Source organism: Thalassophryne amazonica, chromosome 16, assembly GCF_902500255.1.
Source record: "Thalassophryne amazonica chromosome 16, fThaAma1.1, whole genome shotgun sequence".
NCBI classification, from domain to species: Eukaryota; Metazoa; Chordata; class Actinopteri; order Batrachoidiformes; family Batrachoididae; genus Thalassophryne; species Thalassophryne amazonica.
In genome coordinates, this window is record NC_047118.1 from 2881388 (window position 1) to 2906880 (window position 25493).

The 25493-nt window shown below is 42.5% G+C and overlaps 1 protein-coding gene across 4 annotated transcripts; it reads right to left on the bottom strand.

Moving 5' to 3' along the window:
- Nucleotides 1-1802: 1802 nt before the first annotated feature.
- LOC117528689 (TBC1 domain family member 10A-like) lies at nucleotides 1803-24304 on the bottom strand. Of its 4 annotated transcripts, none has more exons than XM_034191322.1 (11): nucleotides 24160-24304; nucleotides 23866-24018; nucleotides 20071-21085; nucleotides 18759-18862; nucleotides 13465-13572; nucleotides 9929-10035; nucleotides 4683-4797; nucleotides 4439-4504; nucleotides 4157-4346; nucleotides 2892-3046; nucleotides 1803-2785 (listed from the first exon to the last, which is right to left on the bottom strand). In XM_034191322.1, the coding sequence occupies exons 3-11, from the start codon at nucleotides 21059-21061 to the stop codon at nucleotides 1844-1846; spliced, it is 2778 nt and encodes a 925-aa protein (XP_034047213.1). In that variant the 5' UTR covers nucleotides 21062-21085; nucleotides 23866-24018; nucleotides 24160-24304; the 3' UTR covers nucleotides 1803-1843. The 4 variants fall into 4 exon arrangements, with proteins under 4 accessions (XP_034047213.1, XP_034047212.1, XP_034047211.1 ...); XM_034191320.1 differs by having other exon boundaries at nucleotides 1844-2785; nucleotides 18759-18858; nucleotides 20067-21085; nucleotides 23882-24018; XM_034191319.1 differs by having other exon boundaries at nucleotides 1844-2785; nucleotides 18759-18858; nucleotides 20067-21085; nucleotides 23878-24018.
- Between the last annotated feature and the right edge of the window lie 1189 nt (nucleotides 24305-25493).

The window sequence follows — 25493 nt, forward strand, 5'->3', positions numbered from 1 at the left end:
ATCCACGGGCCACGCGCAGGTCTGTTTCCCGCTGTACCGATCTGATCGCCAGTGCTGATCAGAGGCTTGCATAGGTGTGTTTGTGTCATCCTTGCGAGCGCTATAATGCGCCAGCAAGAAAAACAGAAGCGTGAAATGATAGAAAGACCCGAAAACGATGAACACGGACAACAGTTTGGCTACAATTACACAAAAATCTCTAATAATCAGCTACAAAAACAGTACAGTCAAAGAGCTTTGATGTTCATTAGTTTTTTGTTTTACCCAAAACGCCAAACGGTTTTACGTGAACGGCCACATATACGGCCATATACCGAGGGGGGTTCAGTGCCATTTAACGGATGCATAAATATGTTACAGTACAGAGCACTGAGGGGAAACCGGTTAGAGTTAGTTCATTACCCACTCAACGCCAACTAAAGGCTACGACCCAGAGTCCTGTCAAACGTCTGTGGTTCTGACAGATGCCCGTTTCGCCGCTCCGGTTTAATACTGTCCTTCAGTAAACTCGAGAGCTGTGAAACCATAACGATGGTAAACGTAAAAATAAAAAAATAAAGGACGCACAGAGTTGGCTGTGAAAAAGTAGGACATAACATGCAAAACAGACTTAAAAAAAAAAAAAACACTTCTTCATGTAATCGGCCGACAGCTGTCGTTCCAGTCATCCAGGCGTCTCACTCACATAGAAAAATACTCAGATCCAAAATAATAATAAATCATAATATGCTATATTTGATTAAATTAATCACTTTATACATAAATACACCAGAGCGCTAAGGTTAATGCTACATCGGCACACCTGGCTTCTGCAAGTCTTTAAGGGCGCGGAATCCAAAGCACGTGCGCCAGTTTGACCTGCACGCCTTTTTTCTCCGCGGCTCCGCTAACAGAGCGTTTGATTCAGCACCGCAAGTGCAAAGTCGTCCTTCATTCTCTCAACATAATGCAAGTCACATTCCGTAAAAACCTTCTGCACGCTGACGTTGAAATAAAACCACGATGCTGACGGACAGGAAGTTAAAGTAACACAAAGGAGACATTTTTTTGTTAATCTTTAAAACAAAGTCTCAGTGTTCCTTGTGTGTGTTGGTTTCTCAAGAGCAACACTGTTTCCAGCTGTGCTTTAGATTTTCTTTCCTCCCTCCATCGTTGCATCGACAGTTTTTGCGGTCAGACAGAGAGAGAGGAGAAAAAAAGGATGTGACGGGAAAACTGAAAACAGGGAGGTCACACGGAACACTAACACAACAAGGTACACACAGGCACGCAACATTTAACATGGCAATAAATACATCCTCCTCTTCCACACAAGTGTTACTGTCCTCAGTGCCTTTGTTTCAGAGAACTTCAGCAGGGTTTACTTTTGTTTTTTCCTTCAGGAGCTCCTCTGGAAGCGGAGCCTTTATTTACATTTTCTACATCTGCAAAAGTTGTAACAGTCCCTTCATTTCACGAGTCTCCATTCACGAGTGTTCATTGGATTAAAATAATAAAACTGGAAAAAAAATTTGAACTAAGAAGAAAAAGTAAACAATGGCGATCTTTTGGAACGGTTCCATCATAAGAAATTTGTGTTTTGTGACTAAAACTCTCAAAAGTATTAGCCTCCAAGGTGCTTGTAAAACCGGGATCCAGTTATCTCCAATTATAGTCCACAGACCACGTCAAGTCCTCAAAACCACACAGGAAGCCCTGCCATCTTTTTTTAAGCTTTGTTCACTCTTTGTTGCTGGAAGTCTCTTTTATTTTAACCTCCCTTTATAAAATCTGACCTCCTCTGTTTTTTTTCTTCATTTTTTTTGCCTCCCTTTATAAAATCTTGGAATGGCACAGGAATCATCTAGGCCGAATCCCGCGGTGCTGCAGCTCCGTTTTTGTCCTCAGTGGCTCCTCCCCCTTTGTCCCTTTTCTTCCCCCCTTTCTTCTTCTCTTTTTCTTGCCTCTCCTTCTCCTTCCTGAGCCTCTCCTTTTCTGCTTTTTCCTTTTCCTTCTTCTCCTTCAGTTTTTTCTTCTCATCTTCCTTTTCTTTCTTCTTGTCTTCTTTGTTTTTCTTCTTCTTCTTCCCTTCTTCTTCTGCAGGAGCGGCCACCGTGGCTGGTTCCACATCTTTCTTCTTTTCATCAGGATAGGGTGGTAGAGGCGTGTTGTTTGCAGTAGGGGAGGGGATGGTGAGGGTGATCTGCTCAGAGACGATCTTCGGGGAGGGGGACAGCGTGCTGGGTTGAGGCGGTGGTGTTGGCGTACTTTGAGGCGGGGCCAAAGCACCAGGCTGATGCTGTTCAGAGGTTCCTTCTGAGGCCGGAGTGGCCTCACGTGATGCAACGGCTTCTTTCCCGGCGAGAGGGCTCTGAACATGCGGCGACATTGCTTTCAAACCCGTCCCAGGTGGAATAGGCGGTTTTTGATTGGAGAATCTGCTTGTAATTGACACACCTGCAGGGGGCGACAGAGGCGGCACGGCGTCCTTCCCCGACGGCCCTGAAAAGGAGCTTTTCTTTGCTTGGTAGTGGAAAGTTCCCCTGGACCTGCGGAAGCCAGGAAGTGAGAGGAGGCTGGAAGAGGCTCTAAGAGGTCCTGGTGGAGGCGCTGAACTACCCAAGAAGGAGAAGCTGCCACCAGAGCTGATGGCGGCCGCACGCCTCTTGCACTCGTAGATAGCCCTGGTACCGTGGAGGCGGCGACCTGGCTGGTGTGTCAGTTCCCCTCTGGACTCCCTCCACTTCCTCACCTGTACGCTGCACTCCCTCTCTATCAGAGCCTCAGTCACTGGGAGTGAGATTATCTATGAACAAGACAGACAGGAAGTAAGGATGTGACTCAGAATGTGTGCCTCAGATCAAAAACAGAAACTGGTTTTATTAATATCCAACGTCCACAGTCGGACCCACCTCGTGGACCAGCACATCCTCTCTGACTGTGTCGGGGGAGATGCTCCTGAGACGCTCCATGGTTTCATACATGCCCTGCAGTTCACGAAGTTTGTCCACAGAACCAAGCATTTGCTTCAGCAGGACCAGACCCACACGAAAGACAATCTTTACTCCTATGAGCAGAAACATCATTTACATTACTAGAAATCAAAGAAAATATAACTGGACTTTACAAAACTTCCTCTAATAATTCTTTATATTTTTTAATATAATTTGTCCAGTGTGTCCTGGGTCTTCCCCAGGACCTCCTTCCAGTTGGACGTGCCTGGAACACATCCGTAGGGAGACGACCAGGGGGCATCACCTCAGCTGGCTGCTTTCGATGCAAAGAAGCAGTGGCTCTACTCCTTGTCCCTCCCAGACAGCTGAACTTCTCACCCTGTCCAGGAGTGTAATACCAGATACCCAACTGAGGAACTTTATTTACACCGCTTGTACCCACAACCTTATTCTTTCAGTAATTACCCAAAGTTCATGACCATAGGAGAGGATAGGAGTATAAGATGACTGGTAAAACAAGAACTTTGCTTTCTGGCTTGTCTCCTTATTCACCACGAACCAATCTGACTATCAATCGTACACTCCATCTTACCCCCCACTTGTGAATAAGACATGAGTTACTTGAACTGCTTGACTTGGGCCAATAATTTTCCCAAGATCAAAATGGGACAAGCCACTCTTTTCCGACAGAGGCCCATGGTCTCAGATTTGAAGGTGCTCATCCTCATCCCAGTCGCTTCACCCTCAGCCTCAAGCCCGCCCAGATTTGAGGACTGGTGACGCCATCACATGGTGATCAGTTGGGAGCACCACCCATTTTTATTTCCACCCAAGTGTCTAAAACACAAGGTCGCCGGTTTGATGACACGACTACAAAAATCAATCATCCACCTTGGACCTACTGTACTTATGAAGACCGGGGTGCTCAAATAAGTGTTTATTACAGATGATCCATGAACAGCACATAAGTCCAACAACACCACCACTCTGGTTGAGGTTGGCGGGGGGGGGGCTGCTCCTCCCAATCACTAGTACTACTCAATAACTAACAAACCCATCAGGATCACAAGAGTTGGGATTAATCAGGTCTTCTACATCACAGGATGCATCACACATCACTGAATTCTACTGATGTTCTTTGGAGATATTCTGCTGATTAACTGACAGACAAATGTTAAAGAACGCAACCCTTCTGAAGGAGGGTATTTGGATTTGATCAATACCTTCACAGAAAAACATGTCCCATACACGCAGCACACAGGCCCACGGGAGTGTGCGGGAGAAGATACACATGAACCATTCCGTCATGTACAGAATCGGGTCGATCTTGAACTTCTTCAGATGACGGTACGCCATGGGACAAGTGCGCCTTAGCAGGGAGAAAAAGATCTCGCCATCCAGTTGGATCGCTTCCTGAAAGTGTTTTGACAAAAATAATGAGTCACTAAAGGTGAGAAAATGGACACAAAAAGATCAAACAGACAAATCTTTGTTCATTCACTCACCAGCCCAGCGCTGTAGTAACCAGGAAGGTACTTCTCACAGATTTGGACAAGGCACCAGAAAGCTTGCTGAGAGAATAAAAAACCAAACCCACGCACATATTTTAACATGTAAGACTCAAAACAGGCAGTGACATGAGTATAATTATTAACAGGGCAAATCCACCATCAACTGTTGAAGGGGCTGGATGAAGGACTTTGCTTTCCTGATGGGAGATGAGTGAAAGCCTGTGTTGGGTGGACTCACCTCAGCGGGCATGTGCATCAGCAGCACTGCAGCCACTGGAGCCTGAGCCTGACAGTAGCCCTCATCAGGACGGTAGACGGTGTAAGCTTTGAGTATCCGGTAGAGGTCCTGTTGCCTGCACAAACACCCAGCACAATTGTACCGTGGTCAGAATCCCCAGTACACTCATTCCACAGATATTCTACTGACTCATGAACAGAAAAACCACAAGTCAAACATGAGATCTGGCTGCAAGTCACAGCCCAGACAAAATCACTTTGAAGTCACTTTGAGGAAGTTGCAGTGACTGGGGTCTAGAAATGAAACAAGCTTCATGTCAATTCAACCACACCTGCTCTTAATTTCTATTATGCATGAAATGAAATTACAACAACCCCGGACATGTCCAGCAGGTGGCAGAAATGTATGCAAAACAAACTGTACTGACCTGGTACATCAAAGTTTACCAAAGTTTCATCACCATGTCATCATCATATGCCAGAGGTCTCAACCCGATTCCAGAAAGGGCTGAGAGGGTGGAGGTTTTCTGTGCAACCACGCACTCCACCAGGTGATTTCACTGATTAACATCACAGTGAGCAGGTGGAATCAGTGAAGTCACCTGGTGGAGTGGGTGGTTGCTCAGAAAACCTCCACCCTCTCGGCCCTTTCTGGAATCCATTCGAGACCTCTGTCATATGCACTTCTAGCTTACAGAATTTGCAGACGATGCTGTTGGTGAGTGACTATTCTTGTGCTGTATGGTGTATTTCTCTGGACATGATCCAGTATGCAGGCACCTCAGCATCGAGGAGGTCAGCAGCTGGAGAATGACAAGAGATCATCCGCTTTCTACCTACAGCAGATAGAGGGTTACCTTCAAGAGGTGGGGATGGACCTGAATGGGTGGTTGCCACACAGGACCAAGGCGATTCCGTAATGTGGTGCTCTCAGACCGGACGCATACTTTCACATGGTGTGTTCCACCATAAACCGGTTTAGTAGGTGTTGCACTGAGGAAGTCAGTATTATATGATGCACTAATGCGGGGCAATAAAACAATAATGTATAAAATTTAACTTGATGATAGTAATACGGTTTGGACATTTATCATCAATATGGACAGATCTCACATCAGAGAAATAAACATGAGTGAAGTATTTGTGGGGGTGTGAGACTGAAGTCAGTGAGGGACACAAAACGTGGGTGTGAAAGTGAGCTGATGTCATTCAAAGAGAGGATCCTGTTGACAAAACGTTTACTGAACACAGGGTTGACGCTGCGCTGACAGTTACAGGAGAATAACTAACTTGTGAAGACAAAATTTAGTCACTGTCAAGCAAAACAGTCACACCACCCATCCTGACCTATCACAATAAAAGCCCCAGAAATGTAATGCTGCTACAACAACAATAATAATGATAATAATAATAGCATTTATTTGTGTCACACTTTCTAACCATATAGACAAAGTGCAGACATAAAAGACAAACATGTAACCCCCAATTTCTTCAGTTTTCAGTCATATTCAGGAGTCAAGGTACATAATTTAATAATTATGTACCTTGATAAATTGATCAATATGAATATATATATTTTGCAGTATCACTCAGCCTGATGATGCATGAGTTAAAACAAGAAAGTCCAACAGTCTCCTCTTAAAGATGTTTGACTAAAATCATTTTCAACATTTCAACTCCATCATGGTGGTGTACGGAAACAAAATTGCAAAAACTGTGTCAGTCCAAATACTCATGTACCCGACTGTATGCATCACGGTAATAATGATAACACTTGTAATATAATAGGAAGCATGTTATACATCATTTGACCAATAGATGTCAGTATTGTCTACTGAGCTGTTAAAGAATGCTTCAAGTACTGAAGTAGAGGGCTGTAATGGGATTGGGTCCTGTGGGCCCCCACAGGACCCAATGCAAATCTTGCAGGAGCGGGCAGTCAGAACTTTGGTGTAGGTGGGAGCGGGCAGCTAAAAATAAACACTGCGGGAGCAAACAGGACAACATGAGTCAGTCAACAAAGGAGAATAGTGTAAAGTATGCGTGTCCATACGCTACTTTCATCTTTAATTGGGCAGCACAGTCTCATTTGAGGGTGGGCGCTAAAGGGGTAAAATATGACGTAATACGCAGTCAAAGTGAAAAGGCAAAGAAAAGGTGACGATGTGGTGGAAAGTGGACGTGTGTTGAGGCGGTGGTGCAGGCGAGAGAACGCAGCTACTCTGGTTAGCTGTGTTGGCTAACACTTACTGACATGACTTCTCACATTCGCCTCGTCTTCCCTTCACTGGGAACTGCAAAAACTGCACTTTTCGCGACTGCTTCTGTGATTGCAGCCGAAAACAAAACAGTGTATATATATATATATATATATATATATAGTGAGTGAGGAAAATAAGTATTTGAACACCCTGCGGTTTTGCAAGTTCTCCCACTTAGAAATCATACAGGGGTCTGAAATTATCATCTTAGGTTCATGTCCACTGTGAGAGACATAATCTAAAAAAAAAAAAAAAAATCCGGAAATCACAATGTATGTTTTTTTAAAATAATTTATTTGTATGTTACTCTGCACTCTTTACCTGTATTAATTGCACCTGTTTGAACTTGTTACCTGTATAAAAGACACCTGTTCACACACTCAATCAATCACACTCCAACCTGTCCACCATAGCCAAGACCAAAGAGCTGTCTAAGGACACCAGGGACAAAACTGTAGACCTGCACAAGGCTGGGATGGACTACAGGACAACAGGCAAGCAGCTTGGTAGAAGACAACAACTGTTCTGATTATTTATTAGAAAGTGGAAGAAACACAAGATGACTGTCAATCTCCCTCGGTCTGGGATTCCATGCAAGATCTCACTTTGTGGGGTAAGGATGATTCTGAGAAAGCTGAGAACTACACAGGAGGACCTGGTCAATGACCTGAAGAGAGCTGGGACCACAGTCACAAAGATTACATTAGTAACACATGATGCTGTCATGGTTTAAAATCCTGCAGGGCAGCAAGGTCCCCCTGCTCAAACCAGCACATGTCCAGGCCCGTTTGAAGTTCACCAGTGACCATCTGGATGATCCAGAGGAGGCATGGGAGAAGGTCATGTGGTCAGATGAGACCAGAATAGAGCTTTTTGGAATCAACTCCACTTACCATGTTTAGAGGATGAGAACAACCCCAAGAAAACCATCCCAACCGTGAAGCATGGGGGTGGAAACATCATACTCTGGGGGTGCTCTTCTGCAAAGGGGACAGGACGACTGCACCGTATTGAAGGGAGGATGGATGGGGTCATGTATTGAGAGATTTTGGCCAACAACCTCCTTCCCTCAGTAAGAGCATTGAAGATGGGTCATGGCTGGGTCTTCCAGCATGACAATGACCACAAACACACAGCCAGGGCAACTAAGGAGGGGCTCCGTAAGAAGCATTTCAAGGTCCTGGAGTGGCCTGGCCAGTCTCCAGACCTGAACTCAATAGAAAATCTTTGGAGGGAGCTGAAACTCCAAACCTGAAAGATTTGGAGAAGATCTGTATGGAGGAGTGAACCAAAATCCCTGCTGCAGTGTGTGAAAACCTGGTGAGAAACTACAGGAAACATTTGACCTCTGTATTTGCAAACAAAGGCTACTGTACCAAATATTAACATTGATTTTCACAGGTGTTCAAATACTTATTTGCAGCAGTAACATACAAATAAATTATAAAAAAAATAAATAAATCATACATTGTGATTTCTGTATTTTTTTAGATTATGTCTCTCACAGTGGACATGCACCTAAGATGAAAATTTCAGACCCCTCCATGATTTCTAAGTGGGAGAACTTGCAAAATCGCAGGGTGTTCAAATACTTATTTTCCTCACTGTATACATATTAAGCAAAGGGAGTGACTGTCCCTATAAGTGGTTAAATCCCGCGATATCACACCGGGTTCAAACAAGACTAGACGGCCCTATATAACAGGAACAGTGGACATTACAAGAGTGAACAGAGAGAGACACAGTGGAACGCAGCGAGTCTCTCTCTCTGTGTCACAGCGCAGTGAGTAAACTTAACTGTCACATGAAACTGTCTCTAAACTGAAAACAACCAAACAGTAACACTGTTTTTGATCAGTGTGTCACAAGTCATACAGGCCAGGGATTCAATGAAACAAACAATCCCATGGATTTCTTTATTAATAGCCTAAATCTCCCACGGGATGGGAGAAAACACAATATCAATGCATCTCTATAATTGTGCGCGCAGAATTTCAGCAGGAGCGGGAAGAAGAATATGATCCCGCACAGGACTCTATATAGTCTGGACCCCACCAACTCAAAAGCTCAAAAAAAAAAAAAAGGGGTTGGACCGGTCTCGACTTGCTACACTTCTTTCTTGGTTTCTTTCTTTTAGTATGACCCCTAAGGACACCTGAATTAGTGGCCTGGTTTGCTGGAAATACCGCAAACTGAAACTGTGGCCATTTTTGTATATGTACCTTTGGTTGCTTCACCAAAAATAGTGAAAAATGGTATTTTCTCTTAAACTCTTTAGTGGGTTGGGTAGGCTACCAAAAAATGCACCCCAGGCACACACAATACATGTACTGACATCATCAAGTTCAAATATGCATTTAAAGAACAGTTTCAGTTCGCGATATTTCCAGCAAAGCAGACCACTTATTCAGGTGTCCTTAGGGGTCATACTAAAAGAAAAAAAACAAGAAGAAAGTGTAGCAAGTCGAGACCGGTCCTCTCAAATTTTCAGTGCCTGGGGCCCAGACTAATACTTTAGCTGCTGTTGAAGAGTAAGTAAAGTTGAGTAAAGTTTATTTGTATAGCACCTTTCAAGATAAAATCACAAAGTGCTTTACAGGAATTTAAGAACAATTGAAATAAACATGCAAAAACTAAAAGCAGCAATAATATAAAACTAGTTAAAAGCAAGCCTGTACAAATAGGTCTTGAGCTTCCCTTTTAAAGTTCCAACAGAGTAACAGAAGGGTAGTTTCTGCAGTATAAGCTGCAGGACCTCCGACACTAGTAAAAAAAAAAAAACACGACGTATGCATTGTAAATACGGTAATTTTCTTGGAAGCCTCAAGATTACAATGAAGCCTCATCTCGCAGAGGCACTAAAATCTATTTATGACACTGATGAGACAAAGATACCGTGTTAAATCTGATCACACAATTAGTTGTTTATAGTTGTTAGCAGGCATTACTCTTGGTGAGACATTGAGGATGTATGTGTGTGTTTTACCCATGTCCACCACGAGCAGCAAACATCTCATGGAAGGGGAACTGTCTGTGAAGGTCCTTCTCTATAATGTCAAGCCACTTGGCTTCTCCCGGCTCCCTCTCCAGCTCCTGCCACATAGAAAGGGAGCGAGACCTTCCAGATTAATTCTCACCATGACACTACGTCAGATTTTAAGTGCTGCCGAGTAACATACACCAAAACGACTGCAAGAAAAATCCAGAAATGAATGGCTTTACTTCTAAAAGCTGACAAAGAGGCAGAATCCCGGATTAATTACAGTAGTGTTCAGAATAATAGTAGTGCTATGTGACTAAAAAGATTAATCCAGGTTTTGAGTATATTTCTTATTGTTACACGGGATACAAGGTACCAGTAGATTCTCACAAATCCAACAAGACCAAGCATTCATGATATGCACACTCTTAAGGGTATGAAATTGGGCTATTAGTAAAAAAAAGTAGAAAAGGGGGTGTTCACAATAATAGTAGCATCTGCTGTTGACGCTACAAACTCAAACCTTTTATGTTGAAACTGCTTTTTTAACAATCCTGTGAATCACTAAACTAGTATTTAGTTGTCTAACCACAGTTTTTCATGATTTCTTCACATCTGCGAGGCATTCATTTTGTTGGTTTGGAACCAAGATTTTGCTGGTTTACTAGTGTGCTTGGGGTCATTGTCTTGTTGAAACACCCATTTCAAGGGCATGTCCTCTTCAGCATAAGGCAACATGACCTCTTCAAGTATTTTGACATATCCAAACTGATCCATGATACCTGGTATGCGATATATAGGCCCAACACCATAGTAGGAGAAACATGCCCATATCATGATGCTTGCACCACCATGCTTCACTGTCTTTACTGTGGCTTGAATTCAGAGTTTGGGGGTCGTCTCACTAACTGTCTGCGGCCCTTGGACCCAAAAAGAACAATTTTACTCTCATTAGTCCACAAAATATTCCTCCATTTCTCTTTAGGCCAGTTGATGTGTTCTTTGGCAAATTGTAACCTCTTCTGCACGTCTTTTATTTAACAGGGGGACTTTGCGGGGGATTCTTGTCAATAAATTAGCTTCACACAGGCGTCTTCTAACTGTCACAGCACTTACAGGTAACTCCAGACTATCTTTGATCATCCTGGAGCTGATCAATGGGTGAGCCTTTGCCATTCTGGTTATTCTTCTATCCATTTTGATGGTTGTTTTCCATTTTCTTCCATGCGTCTCTGGTTTTTTTGTCCATTTTAAAGCATTGGAGATCATTGTAGATGAGCAGCCTATAATTTTTTGCACCTGCGTATAGGTTTTCCCCTCTCCAATCAACTTTTTAATCAAACTACGCTGTTCTTCTGAACAATGTCTTGAACGTCCCATTTTCCTCAGGCTTTCAAAGAGAAAAGCATGTTCAACAGGTGCTGGCTTCATCCTTAAATAGGGGACACCTGATTCACACCTGTTTGTTTCACAAAATTTACGAACTCACTGACTGAATGCCACACTACTATTATTGTGAACACCCCCTTTTCTACTTTTTTTTACTAATAGCCCAATTTCATAGCCTTAAGAGTGTGCATATCACTATCAATAAATACAAGAAGCTTGGAACCATACAGACTTTACATCATTCAAGGAGTCGACTCAAATGAATAAGTTCTTTTTAACTTGGGGTCACCACAGCAGATCCAACTTGGACTCAAATTAACACCCAAAAATTTGAATTTGTTCTAAATGTCCAACAGAACCCGAGGATCACAAGTAAGGAACTGATGGAGAAATCTAACATCATTTATCTTTAAGAGGGAACGCCATCATCGTGGCCTGAAAAGCCATCAACGAAGAGTGAAGCCATTACTCTAAATCTCAGTGAAAAAACCCAGAGAAGATTATAGTTTATCACCAGGACAAAGGCCAAGACTTTTTTAAAATTTCAGTTTTGAATGAATTATCTTACTACAAACAGCCTTTGAAGCTGAGATGATGGGGATCTCTTAGATGTAAATATCATGTGTTAGCTCAGACTCCGTCAATTCTTCTTTACTTCTGTTGGACCTTTATGATCCCAAAGTTCCATCTGTTGGAGTAATGGTTTATTAATTCGTGGGGGTTAATTTGGGCCTCCTTTCTCAAATATTTTATAAAGACTGTATGGGCCTTTGGTATAATCGATTGTCCAGTTGCTTGTGTCTCTTTTCAAGATGACCTGTGAAGATCCAAATTTGTGGTGCAGATGCGTTATTTGTTTTTTTAATATTATTTTTTGAGGGTGTTATGCAAGGCACTGTTTCTTCAAATAGGCCACTAAATATAGCCAAAAATGCCACATTTATGCCAATTAGTCATCCAGAAGCTTTTACAATTAATGTAATTAGATCCCGCAGTCTTCCATACCATTTTAAGTGGCAGTGATCAAAAAAAGTAAACAAATACAAAAACATAATAATAATTGTTGACCCACTGAAAATCTCACATCATGAATAAAAACTATCATTAAAAAAATATGGGAAACAAAAACTAAATGGAGGTACAGTAAATTTCCTGAGTTCACACATACTGTTGCATTTGAAAGTCTTTCAGCCAAAGTGTATGTAAACCTAAGTCCACAGTGGTACGTGCACCTCTGCACACAACTATTATTTTTAAATAGGTACTCGTATACTGTATCATTTATAATTTTATCCTCTCCACCAACATAGAAAGTTATGTCCCAAATGTTGAACAAAATGAAGCATTCTGTCTATGTTTAAAGCTGTGCTGCTTTTGAAACATTTCCTCCAGACAACAGAGATGTGGAGACACAACTGAGCCTGAATGTGTCACATCCAGTGTCATCATCATCATCAGTGTGTCACAAACAGCGAGGATATTTATGCACCCATGGGTCAGAACGGTGTCACAGCACCAGCTACACACTGACACAATAGCCCTGAATTTCTGCCTGTGCTAGAACTTTGTCACATTTGGTCTTTCAACATGTTCTACAGAACTTCCCAATACAGCTGACCATCGTTTTGAGGTGAAAGACATTTAAAGACGTCTAAAGGCCAGTGAGTAACCATGTCTGACACACAAAGCCATTTTAAAATGAAAAGGTAGGAGACAAATCCTGGCGTCAGCTGGGACCCTGACCCAGCCAAGGTCAGACCCCCCCCCTTCCAGTCTAAACATGGAGGCAGAGTCCTGACAGTGGGGATTACTGGTCCTGATAAGAGGCTTACAGCTAGTTAGTGTCCTGTCAGCACCCTATGAGAGGAATTTGCCCAACTCAGCCAAAACTTTACAATGGCGCCAACTTTGACCTAGTTATTTAAAATATATCCTTTTCTTTTTTTTATCTTTTAATGTAACAGTCCAAACACAACCAACTTCATGAGAAGACTGAACAACATTAATATTGTCTTTCCATTATAGCCTAACAACATAATAACTAACTGTTTGGTTTAGTTAAGACAGGATCAGATAAGATATTCAGTTATTAGACCCACATGGGGAAAGTTGCAATTACATATGGTTTCATTATAGTCCTAAAATAGTAAGACCTCAAATTTTCCAGGGTTGGCATCCAGAAACTCCTTGCTATTGGACAGCAGCTGCCAGGCTCTGGCCCTGAGAGATGAAGGAATCCCCTTTCTGCACCGCAACTTCACCTGGAACATAAAAACAACAAGATTCTCCACGTGACAGACTGTTTCAACTACAACCAGTCCTTATTTACAAAACTGGTTTATCAGACAGACAATCAATCAATTTATTTAATGAAAGACACTGCACATTACTGACAGACTGTCCAAGCAGTGGCTGATTTGGCCAATATTTGAGTGAATGAATGAATGTTGTCATGGTTCAACAAAAGCTGAATGACCCATAGACCCATCAATCAAATCCTCGGCAAGTCGACTCTCAAATTACAGTGAAGGGCCTTAAAATGTAAAGCTCTCCCAAAATTAAAATCAATCAATCAATCAATCAATTTTTTTATATAGCGCCAAATCACAACAAACAGTTGCCCCAAGGCGCTTTATATTGTAAGGCAAGGCCATACAATAATTATGTAAAACCCCAACGGTCAAAACGACCCCCTGTGAGCAAGCACTTGGCTACAGTGGGAAGGAAAAACTCCCTTTTAACAGGAAGAAACCTCCAGCAGAACCAGGCTCAGGGAGGGGCAGTCTTCTGCTGGGACTGGTTGGGGCTGAGGGAGAGAACCATGAAAAAGACATGCTGTGGAGGGGAGCAGAGATCGATCACTAATGATTAAATGCAGAGTGGTGCATACAGAGCAAAAAGAGAAAGAAACAGTGCATCATGGGAACCCCCCAGCAGTCTACGTCTATAGCAGCATAACTAAGGGATGGTTCAGGGTCACCTGATCCAGCCCTAACTATAAGCTTTAGCAAAAAGGAAAGTTTTAAGCCTAATCTTAAAAGTAGAGAGGGTGTCTGTCTCCCTGATCTGAATTGGGAGCTGGTTCCACAGGAGAGGAGCCTGAAAGCTGAAGGCTCTGCCTCCCATTCTACTCTTACAAACCCTAGGAACTACAAGTAAGCCTGCAGTCTGAGAGCGAAGCGCTCTATTGGGGTGATATGGTACTACGAGGTCCCTAAGATAAGATGGGACCTGATTATTCAAAACCTTATAAGTAAGAAGAAGAATTTTAAATTCTATTCTAGAGTTAACAGGAAGCCAATGAAGAGAGGCCAATATGGGTGAGATATGCTCTCTCCTTCTAGTCCCCGTCAGTACTCTAGCTGCAGCATTTTGAATTAACTGAAGGCTTTTTAGGGAACTTTTAGGACAACCTGATAATAATGAATTACAATAGTCCAGCCTAGAGGAAATAAATGCATGAATTAGTTTTTCAGCATCACTCTGAGACAAGACCTTTCTGATTTTAGAGATATTACGTAAATGCAAAAAAGCAGTCCTACATATTTGTTTAATATGCGCTTTGAATGACATATCCTGATCAAAAATGACTCCAAGATTTCTCACAGTATTACTAGAGGTCAGGGTAATGCCATCCAGAGTAAGGATCTGGTTAGACACCATGTTTCTAAGATTTGTGGGGCCAAGTACAATAACTTCAGTTTTATCTGAGTTTAAAAGCAGGAAATTAGAGGTCATCCATGTCTTTATGTCTGTAAAACAATCCTGCAGTTTAGCTAATTGGTGTGTGTCCTCTGGCTTCATGGATAGATAAAGCTGGGTATCATCTGCGTAACAATGAAAATTTAAGCAATGCCGTCTAATAATACTGCCTAAGGGAAGCATGTATAAAGTGAATAAAATTGGTCCTAGCACAGAACCTTGTGGAACTCCATAATTAACTTTAGTCTGTGAAGAAGATTCCCCATTTACATGAACAAATTGTAATCTATTAGACAAATATGATTCAAACCACCGCAGCGCAGTGCCTTTAATACCTATGGCATGCTCTAATCTCTGTAATAAAATTTTATGGTCAACAGTATCAAAAGCAGCACTGAGGTCTAACAGAACAAGCACAGAGATGACCAGGAAGTGGGGGGGGGGGGGGGGGGGGGGGCTATGTTTTATCCCAGAGGCTGTCTTGTGCTTTTGCTGGATTTTTCTTGAGAACATGGAATCAAAAAACATCATGCTTGGGGTCATTTTGTTCCACAGATGGTAAAACATTCCGCCATCATCCATGTTTTGCTAAAAAATAGTGATGACAAAATGTTAAAAAGCAATTTTACATAGTCAAAGCCATGTTTCTATTTAAAAGTAATCTTAAAACTTTATACTCATTTATACCTATTGCGCATTGGTTTTTGCTTTGTGCAGATCAGCTTTTCTCAAAGAGTGGTCCGTGGACTAGTGATGGTCCATGATCGACCTCTAGTGGTCTGTGCGTATATTTATAGAATACCACATTTTAAATTAACATCAGATTCTAACTTAAACGTGTTTCTCAAACTGTATAAAATGACTCCAAAGTCTAATAGATAGTAGCGGATATGTATTATTTTCCTAATTAACTCAATTCATATATAAATTGGAAAATCTGAATTTGAGATGCCCACTTTGTGATGCTAGCACGCTGACCATTGTGCAACAGTTTAGGCTGTAATAAAGGATTATTAACCAAGTGCGAGGTCTGTACGGGAAAATACCAGACCGAGGTGTTGACAATATATGATAGCTGCTGACGGTTTTGGGCTCCTAGTCAGACCTGTTCGCTTCACCTCCATGAAGAACTTGCTAACAGATGGTCCGGTCATTAGCTGATAATCTTTCAATCTGCGTGTTTTTTCTGATGCCATTTAGATATTTATGGAGTACGTTCATGCCCGACTTCCTTTTTCTAATCGTGTTTTTAGCTTTCTGGTTTGAAACGAATGTGATACCTGTTCAGGAGCGATTGTCATGGTAACTGGTCTGATACGGGAAAACATCAGACCAGAAATAAGCCAATCAGAGTGTGCGTAGTGTCACAATCATGTAATAATAGAACATACCATTCAATGAGGCTTTGAATGGTATGTTCCAGCTTTCACCTCATTAAATATTCATTCCACTGAAATAATGCAAAAACATTCATTATTTTGTTTTAGATAATGGCTAAAATAGATCCTTGTCATTTGATATTAAACTTATAAACAACAAAAAAGTGACTTACATTTTGGTGCATCACTGCACTGGCTTTGTGTACTTCCAGAAAAAAAAGAAAGCGTTTGTGTAAAATACTCAACTCCAGCGAAAAATCACATCTGATATCAACAATCCAACATGAACTTTAAATACGAGTCCAAAAATAATTCTGACTATGTCATCCATGATGCCATCATGCCACCAGAAATTAGTCCAGCTTTTCATTCTAACTTCATCTTAACAGCTCTGCCTCCAGACGGCTTACAGCGCAGTGGATTTGTTTTGTGCGCACGCCCGCACGTGTTGTGGGTCAACGCGTGCCCGAGCATGTTGTGTGCGTGTGTGCACAGAGTGCAATAGTACCAAATATATGGAACCAAATTTACACCCTAGTGTAACCAAATTGTACTCTCAATGCAATGCAACACAAATGGGCCGAATAATCCATGTCACATGACATACAAAGCACCAATCAAATGACAAGGATCCACTCAACTGTTCGATAATTTGTAACATTCTGCTGGATGGTAAACAGAACTGTTGTGTTTGAATATTTGAGGAGTTAGGTGGTCCACAAGGTTTTTTTTTAAATGGGCTGAATGGTCCTTGGTCTGAAAAAGTTTGAGCAACACTGGTGTAGATTCCTATTATTGTTAATTGAACATACGAGGTCTGTGATAAAACTAACGTACCTTTTTATTTTTTTCAAAAACTATATGGATTTGAATCACGTGCGATTACATTAGACAAGCTTGAACCCTCGTGCGCATGCATGAGTTTTTTCACGCCTGTTGGTTACGTCATTCGCCTGTGGGCTGGCTTTGAGTGAGGAGTGGTCCACCCTCCCGTCGGAATCTCTTTGTCTGAGAACTTCCTGAGAGACTGGTGCTTTGCTTGATCAAAATTTTTTCAAAGACTGTGAGGCAGATCGAAGTGGACACCATTCGAGAAATTCAGCTGGTTTTCTGTGAAAATTTTAACGGCTGATGAGAGATTATGGACTGTTGCTGTCACTTTAAGGACTGCCCACGGAGCGGGACATCGCGACGCGCCCTGAGCCGTCGCTGTCTGCCTGTTTCGAGCTGAAAGCTTCCAAATTTAAGCCTCTGTTGACCCAGGACGTCGTGACAGAACAGAGAACTTTCAGAAGAGGTCGGGATCAGCAGTTTATCTGGACATTCCACTGTTAAAGGAGATTTTATTAATGAAAGACGTGCGGACGGGTCCGCACATCGGGACGCGGCCGGCGCGGTGCGGCGGCACAGGAAAAACACCTCCGTGTTGATAACCATTTGTAAAAACCAGGCGGCTTTTGATGGCTTTCAGTTGAGTGAGTATCTGAGAAATTGTTTAACAGCTGGACATGTTCCAACTTGTCCTTAAGGCTTCCAACGGAGGTGTTTTTCCTGTGGCGGCACGCCGCGCCGGCTGCGTCCCGACGCACGGACCCGTCCGCACTTTCTTTCGTTACAAAATCTCCTTTAACAGTGGAATGTCTGGATAAACTGCTGACCTCTTCTGAAAGTTCTCTGTTCTGTCACGACGTCCTGGGTCAACAGAGGCTTAAATTTGGAAGCTTTCAGCTCGAAACAGGCAGACAGCGGCGGCTCAGGGCGCGTCGCGACGTCCCGCTCCGTGGGCAGTCCTTAAAGCGACAGCAACAGTCCATAATCTCTCATCAACCGTTAAATGTTCACAGAAAACCAGCTGAATTTCTCGAATGGTGTCCACTTCGATGTGCCTCACAGTCTTTGAAAAAATTTTGATCAAGCAAAGTCTCAGGAAGTTCTCAGACAAAGAGATTCCGACGGGAGGGGTGGACCACTCCTCACTCAAAGCCAGCCCACAGGTGAATGACGTAACCAACAGGTGTGAAAAAACTCTTGCATGCCCACGAGGGTTCAAGCTTGTCTGATGTAATCGCACGTGATTCAAATCCATATAGTTTTTGAAAAAAATAAAAAGGTCAGATACTTTTCTCACAGACCTCGTATCTGCATTTTAAACTTTATCTGCATAAAGCAAGCCAAAAGAAGGTTCAGGCTCTGAAAATACACTGGGAATTTTTATATTTTTTTCTGTCATTTTATAGACTAAGGGATGAAACAGAATATCAAAATTTGTTCTTCAGGTTATTAAATAATAAAAACAGTCATTAGTGGCGGCCTCATTATTTACTGCAAATCCAAAAGAGAAGCATCCGACAGGCTGATGTGAATACCTTCTCGAAACGATGCTTGATCCACTTGTCCCAGTGACAGAACATGTCGAGCCATTTTATCTCCCTCTGTCTGGCCACTTCGACTCTCACGTCCTTATCACTGCAACAGCAAGATGAATGAAAAAAATATGAATGGAAGCATGTTCTTTTTAAAGTGCTCTCATGCACAAATTTCAAAATCTTAAAACACTTGACTTTCTCTCCTGTGTCTATAAATACCACATTACACTGAACTGCTGAAGCATCCTTAGAATGCAAGGTCACAACTGATAGTTAATCAATAAACATTTTAATTATTCAACTGTGAAGGAAAGGCTAATTAGCTTCTCAGGAAACCTACTGCAGAACCAAATCCCCCCCCCCCAAAAAAAACCAAAAAACAAAAAAGGTGAATAGGAGAGCAGATGGATGTGAAGACTGACACAGTGGAGAGACAAAGTCAGTACACGCTGAGTCATAAAATCGCTCTCAGCATGATCTGACTCAGAGCAAAGGCGAGACAGAGGACGGACAGACAAGTTTAGAGCAACGCAGGACAGAGAAGGTGGACAAAGAATGCACCATCTCTTTGGGGCAAATGAATGGTTGAATAAAACATCAAGAGAGACTGAAGCATCCAGAACCCCATTCAGACTGGGGTTGGCAATCTGACTGAAGTGGGATTCGGACCGAATCGCACTTCTTTTTCTGAACCTAAACGGCACAAATTGGATTTGAGGCGGTTTGTTTTGATCTGAGCGGGATCCGCCACGGTCTGAACGCAAATGTGGCTAGAGTCTGGCTAACTTGGAGATCATGATGTCAAACTTCCTGACTACGTCTGTGCAGCCACAGCTTCATCTCCACTGTGGCAGCATTCAGTGTGGCTACAACGGCGAGGACAGCAAACAACCAGATCCACACAAACGCAAACACACCTGTGCGCTGATGTCCAGATCCACACATACACACAGTTTGAGCCAGATTGAGTGTGGACACATGTAGGATAAGTGAGATTTGAATAAACAGGTCTGAATGATATCCGGCTAGAAAACACGCCTTATTGCCAACCCAAAACCAAACAGGATCCAAATGAAAGGAAGATCATTTGTCACTATGCAGGATTCAACCAATCTCACAAATGTTATGTTGTCTGATAGTGAAACTGGGGCCGCTGTTGTCACAGAACTGCAAAATAAGAAAAAGCAAGGCATATCTGAAATATGTTTCTAATTTGAGAATGTCTCGGATATGTTTAGTAAATGTATTGGGGTGGGGTGAAATATCTCACACTGAGTGGGTTTAGGCTGTTAAAATCTTAACACTTACCCACTTTCACTGTACTGACTACCACCAAGGAAGCCATATTTATCAGTGCGTCTAATAGCCATGCCGTTGACCTCAGAGTCCGAGCCAATGGAACTCCCGTCGTCTCCCAGCCCAGACAAAGACTCTAACGTCCCCGACATCATGCTGGCTGACTCCAGGTAGCTGAGGGTGTCAGGAGCTGGTCGAGGGTTGGGACTGTACGGAGGGAAGCAGGGTGGTTCTTGGATGAGTGGCAGAGTAGGACTTGAATGTTCAGCTCTGGTGGGGGTGCTGGGGGGCTCCGCGTTCCTTTCTCCACTGCGATTGTCAGGTTTTTGGGGCAGCAGAGGTGGCGGACTTCGAGGGGTTTGTGCTTGCTGTAGTGGCTGGACCACCTCCCTGTCTGCTGCTGTTGTATTACAGATGGATGCTGGGGGAGCAGATACAGGGTGGGAACCTGCAGCGGTGTTGGGTTTACTCCCTGTAATTTCTCCATTATCCAAGCCAGAAATGGGGTTGGCAGTGACATGCACACTGGGGTAAAGATTGGGACCCGGACTGAGCTCAGGAGAGTGGGGTGTATTTTTCACTGTGCTTTGAGCCGTAGTCTCATTTGATGGCGCCGGGGTCTTTGTTATGGCCTTCAAGAGCTCTTTCTTGGCTGTGTCAGTGGTTAACTGCTTGTGTTTATCTGTATGAAGTCCAGTCTCTGCATCCTTCCCTGCTGCTACCTTTATCTGGGAGGCAGAGTCGAGTACCAATGTTGGGAGAGGGGTCTTAGCACTGGGTTTAGGAAGACTCACAAATGGCTTTCTTATTGAGGGTGAACTCCCTGACTGTGCCACAGACGTATTCCCAATCAAAACTTTGTCACCATAGACAGATGACTTGGTTAGAGGCACCTCTCTGACAGAATCTGGAGCAGGGAGGACCGGTGAAGGTGGAGGGAGCGAGGGAGCTGAATGAGAATCTCCTAATGCTTGTGGTGATGGGGAAAGGGTGGACAGTTCAGCCATGGTTCCACCCTGATCTCTCTTCTACTGAAAGGGAAAGGAAAAAAATAGAGATGAGTTTTGTTACAGCCAACAGTAATTTACTCAGTCACTCACCACAATTCACTACTGCTCCGGCTCTTAAAATGTGGATTAATATAAAAATCTACTCAACAACAAATCAAGACAGAAAATCATTAAAAGCCTACAACATGACTACAAATTTCAAGTTCCTCTTCTTAAAACTGGATCTGCAGAGAAGCAGATATTTTGAAATAAAGGAAACTCCTTGGAGAGATTACACTCACCACACGCACAGTTTTAGCAACACAGAAAACTGGAATTAAAGTGCTATTTCATTATATGATTAGCTGTAATATTCAGATAGTAACAACAAAAGTCAAACATTCACTGGGTTACTGCAAACGTCTCAATGAGACATCTTAGATGAGGCCACGAAATAGAGTTTTGAAGCTACGGTTTTTAAATTCATATTATTTGAATTCAATCTTCTGCCTAAAATAATAAACAACAACAGTCATATACAGCTCAAAAAATAATCAGTAATAATTTGTCATCTTAACAACACATAAAGTGCTGGTGTCACCGACCGAACGGTTCCCCCTAAAAATAGTTTCCCTCCGCCTTCACTGTGCATGTGTCATTTCTGATCGTCAGCAGCGATTATCACCTCATTTCTGCTTAAAACTGCACTCCAGTCAGTATCTATCTCAGCAGCAGACATCTGAAGCTTTTGTACAACAATCATTTCCACATGAACTCAGCATTATTTCATAATAACAGATAGGGGACCAATCAGAGCACAACAGCACGTCCGAGTCTGATGTGCTTCTGCACCTATGTCACATCTGAGCATCAGCAGCGGTTCATCAATTATCGCCTCGTTTCTGCTTAAAACTGACTTTAGAATGATTTAAGAGGTTTTACTTTGTCATCTGATGGTTAATAATCACATTATTCCCTTTGATTGCTTTGGGTGAAGAGAGTCAGACTCAGATGTGCTGCTGCGGTCCGAAATGTGCAGTGAAGGCAGGGCAAACCAATTTTTAGAGGCGACCGTTTGGTTGGCAACACCGGAATACATCAACTAGAATAAACAAATCAAAAAGGGAGTGAGATTAACGGATTCTGAAATGAGGCTTGGTTTATATTTTTTGGCAAACCCCAATTCTGTTTAAAATGCAAATAAGAACACACTAAACACATTAGTATTACAAGTCTTGTCTGTTTGATCATTCTCTCACAGGTTTCTGTGACTCAACAGTACTTTTGGAGCAGTAGATGTTTTAAAACACAAGAGCTGCAATGAATAATCAATGATTAATCAACTATTAAATTAATCAGCTATTGTTTTCATGATTAATTAATCATTTTGAAAAAACTTAAGTCCAAATTCTCTGATTTCAGTTTCTTAAATGTGAATATTTTCTGGTTTCATTACCAATTTCTTTACTCCTCTCAAATAACAAACTTATTATATCTGAATTGTGGACAAAACAAGCATATTTAAGGACGTCATCTTGGGTTTTGGGAGACACCAATTGACATTTTCTGACATTTTCTAGACCAAACAACTAATCAACTAACCGAGAAAATAATAGACAGATTAATCGATTATGAAAATCAATGTTGTTACAGCCTTACAAAACAGACATCAACAACCAATATATTCATATAGCATCAAATCAAAACATTAGTTACCTCAAAGGCAAGTGCTATACACAAGTGAGGTCTAGAAGACCTTACCTACTCCATGAGCAAGCAAACTGACAACAGTGGTGAAAAGGACTCTGTATTTTCTGAATTTACAGGAAGAACCCTCAAATAGATCAGACTCAGTGGGGTGGCCATTCTAGCAAGACAGAACACAACCTGTAGTAACAAACAGGCAAGTTGCAAATGAGCCAAAGAGATAAAGGTTATTAAGTGCAATAGCAGAATAACTGAATATGTTCCATGCAATATCAGAACTGGTCTACCTGACCACATCAGAATTTTGACAGTGTGCAGAACTTTCAGAAGTGCACAAAGGTGTTGTTGCACGAACTATTGTTCCAATTTCAAGACTTTCAGGCAAACCACAACCTTTACCCTAACAATTCAAGACAAAGCTGGGGAGCTGAGACATTAAACTTAGAGATTCGACAAGCATGCAAGGTACAAGGTACAGATTGAAGATTTCTGAGGTCAAATCAAGCAGATGCTGATTTTCAATTTTTTTTTCTGGCTCTTATTTTGCACAGATGTTTCAGTTGCCTAGAAGCAGACATTTGCTCATATGTGGAGTTTGTGAGGATAACTTCATGGGGAAGAAATCAGCAAACAACAAACCTTCCAGTCTGGCCTCGAAATTTATGTTTCAACAACTGGACTTCTTTTTGGTCTTGAAGACATTTCAAGACTCATCCAAGTGGTTTCCTCAGTTTTTAAAGACATCCTTGGTATTTTGTGAGTAGATGTGTGACATTTAAAACACATTTTGATGACAGTAACGGCAGATCATTGGCTAGTGTTTACAAAGCATCATAATGTGATGAAATATGTGCTGCAATTCTTCACTAGTGATGGAGAACATCCGCATTGCTGCCTCTAAACAGCTAACAGCAGAAGACACTTTTCGTCCTCTGCTCTCTAAAGACTTCTCTCTCTCTCTCTCTCTCTCTCTGTGTCAGAGACTTCCCGGTTCAGCCCACAACCAGCGAAGCTTCAGTAAAGGGCTAATATTTAACACCCTCCCTGCCAGGCCCAGACCGAGCAGCAGCCACGGCCTTGTCCGCCCGCTGCACCGGTCACACACAGCTTCAAACCCGCTGGTCAACTCACCCACTGCGTCAATGTGTTCCGTCCGCCTGGACCTCCAGGGGCTTCCTGCCCATGCGTCTCCTCGCCACAGCTCCGGCTCCGTTAACTCCTTCTTGAAATGAAGACGGGAAGAGGCGCAGCTGAACGGAGGAGAGGAGCTGCGAGCAGCAAACACACGGGGGCGACTTTAGCTTAGCGGGATTAGCTTAGCGCCGCTAGAGTTTTGTTGTTGTTAGCATAGCCAGCTAGCTCACTCAAAATGTCTGGGACGTCGACGGGCTCGCCGCGAACATTCTCACCTAAATCAGGAAATGTTCCTTGTGGTTGTGTTCATTCCGCCTGCAGATAAACTCTCTTGATGTCATTTATTCAAAACTAGCAGTCACAGGCGTACATTCACAGCAGCCGCCTGCATTTCCTACTGACAGCTACGCGCGCGTTCCCGCGTCCTCGAGCACGGGCACGCACAGGAGCCTCCCTTCCCTAAGTTCATAGTGAAAAAAAAACAGCTGGTAAATTAATCACACTGTCTGCACAAACACATTTTAAAGTGATTTCCAGACATATTTGGGTGTAATCACATTACATTTCTCTATAAGGCGGTAATATAACGTGTTACTGTTCTAAATTCACTAATCAAGCCACAGTTCTCAAAAGACCACATTGAGGACCACATTGGAAATAAGTGCTTTTATTCTTTAATGCGTTATCCTCTGTTTTATTTGTACCTTTTATATTTTTTAATGGTATGAATTTTACAAAAGTAAATCCAATCCAAATGTGTGCAATGATGATTCCAGTGTTGTAGATGAGTCAACCTCAAGGCCGAGTCTGAGTCTAGGGTCTCCGAGGCCAAGACCGAGTCCGAATCTGAGGCTCACACATAATTTCAAGCCTCAGCCAAGCGAATCAGACACGCTATGATATCATCTCTACTGTACTTTCATGACACAATGTGTTGAAATCACAGACATTCATTCATTCATCTTCTACCGCTTAGTCCAATTAAGAGTCGTGGGGGGCTGGAGCCTATCCCCGCAGCCATAGAGCACGAGGCGGGATACACCCAGGACAGGACGCCAGTCTGTCGCAGGGCCACAAACAGACAAACAAACACAGACACACCCACACACACACCTACAGACAATTTAAAGTTTCCAATCCACCTATAACCCGCATGTCTTTAGATGTGTGAGGAAACACGCAAACATGGGGAGAACATGCAAACTCCACACAGAAAGGCCACGGGAATTGAACCCACGACCTTCTCGCTGTGAGGCAACAGTGCTAACCACTAATCCACCATGCTGCCCCATCACAGACATGAATACGTTAAAAATCTAAATATGCATTTGGTGCAGCTGAGATCTACAGGAAAAATTAGCCCAAGAAGGTCATTTTCAACAATGTACATACAATGACATAATAGTCAAAGTCAGACGAAAATGCTCATTAAGCAAAAGAAATAGAATTTATTACATTTTTAAAGGGCTGTATCTTCAGATCTATTGGGGATCGACACCTCATGTTTGGGATTTCTCCATAAGTTTGTTATAAGAGCACCCCGGGAGCCACTGGGTGATCTGAAATGAAGCGAGGACACCTGAAGAAGGAGCTAGAAGCTCAGAAATAT

What these genes read in the sequence shown, in the direction of transcription:
- LOC117528689 (XM_034191322.1), bottom strand. Translation starts at nt 21,061, where the DNA reads ATGGCTGAACTGTCCACCCTTTCCCCATCACCACAAGCATTAGGAGAT. An exon ending in GCTGCTCGTGGTGGACATGG is followed by an intron (nt 4,798 to 9,928) that starts GTAAAACACACA and finishes GTGTTTGTGCAG; the next exon opens with GCAACAGGACCTCTACCGGA. An exon ending in GGACATGTTTTTCTGTGAAG is followed by an intron (nt 3,047 to 4,156) that starts GTATTGATCAAA and finishes TTCTGCTCATAG; the next exon opens with GAGTAAAGATTGTCTTTCGT.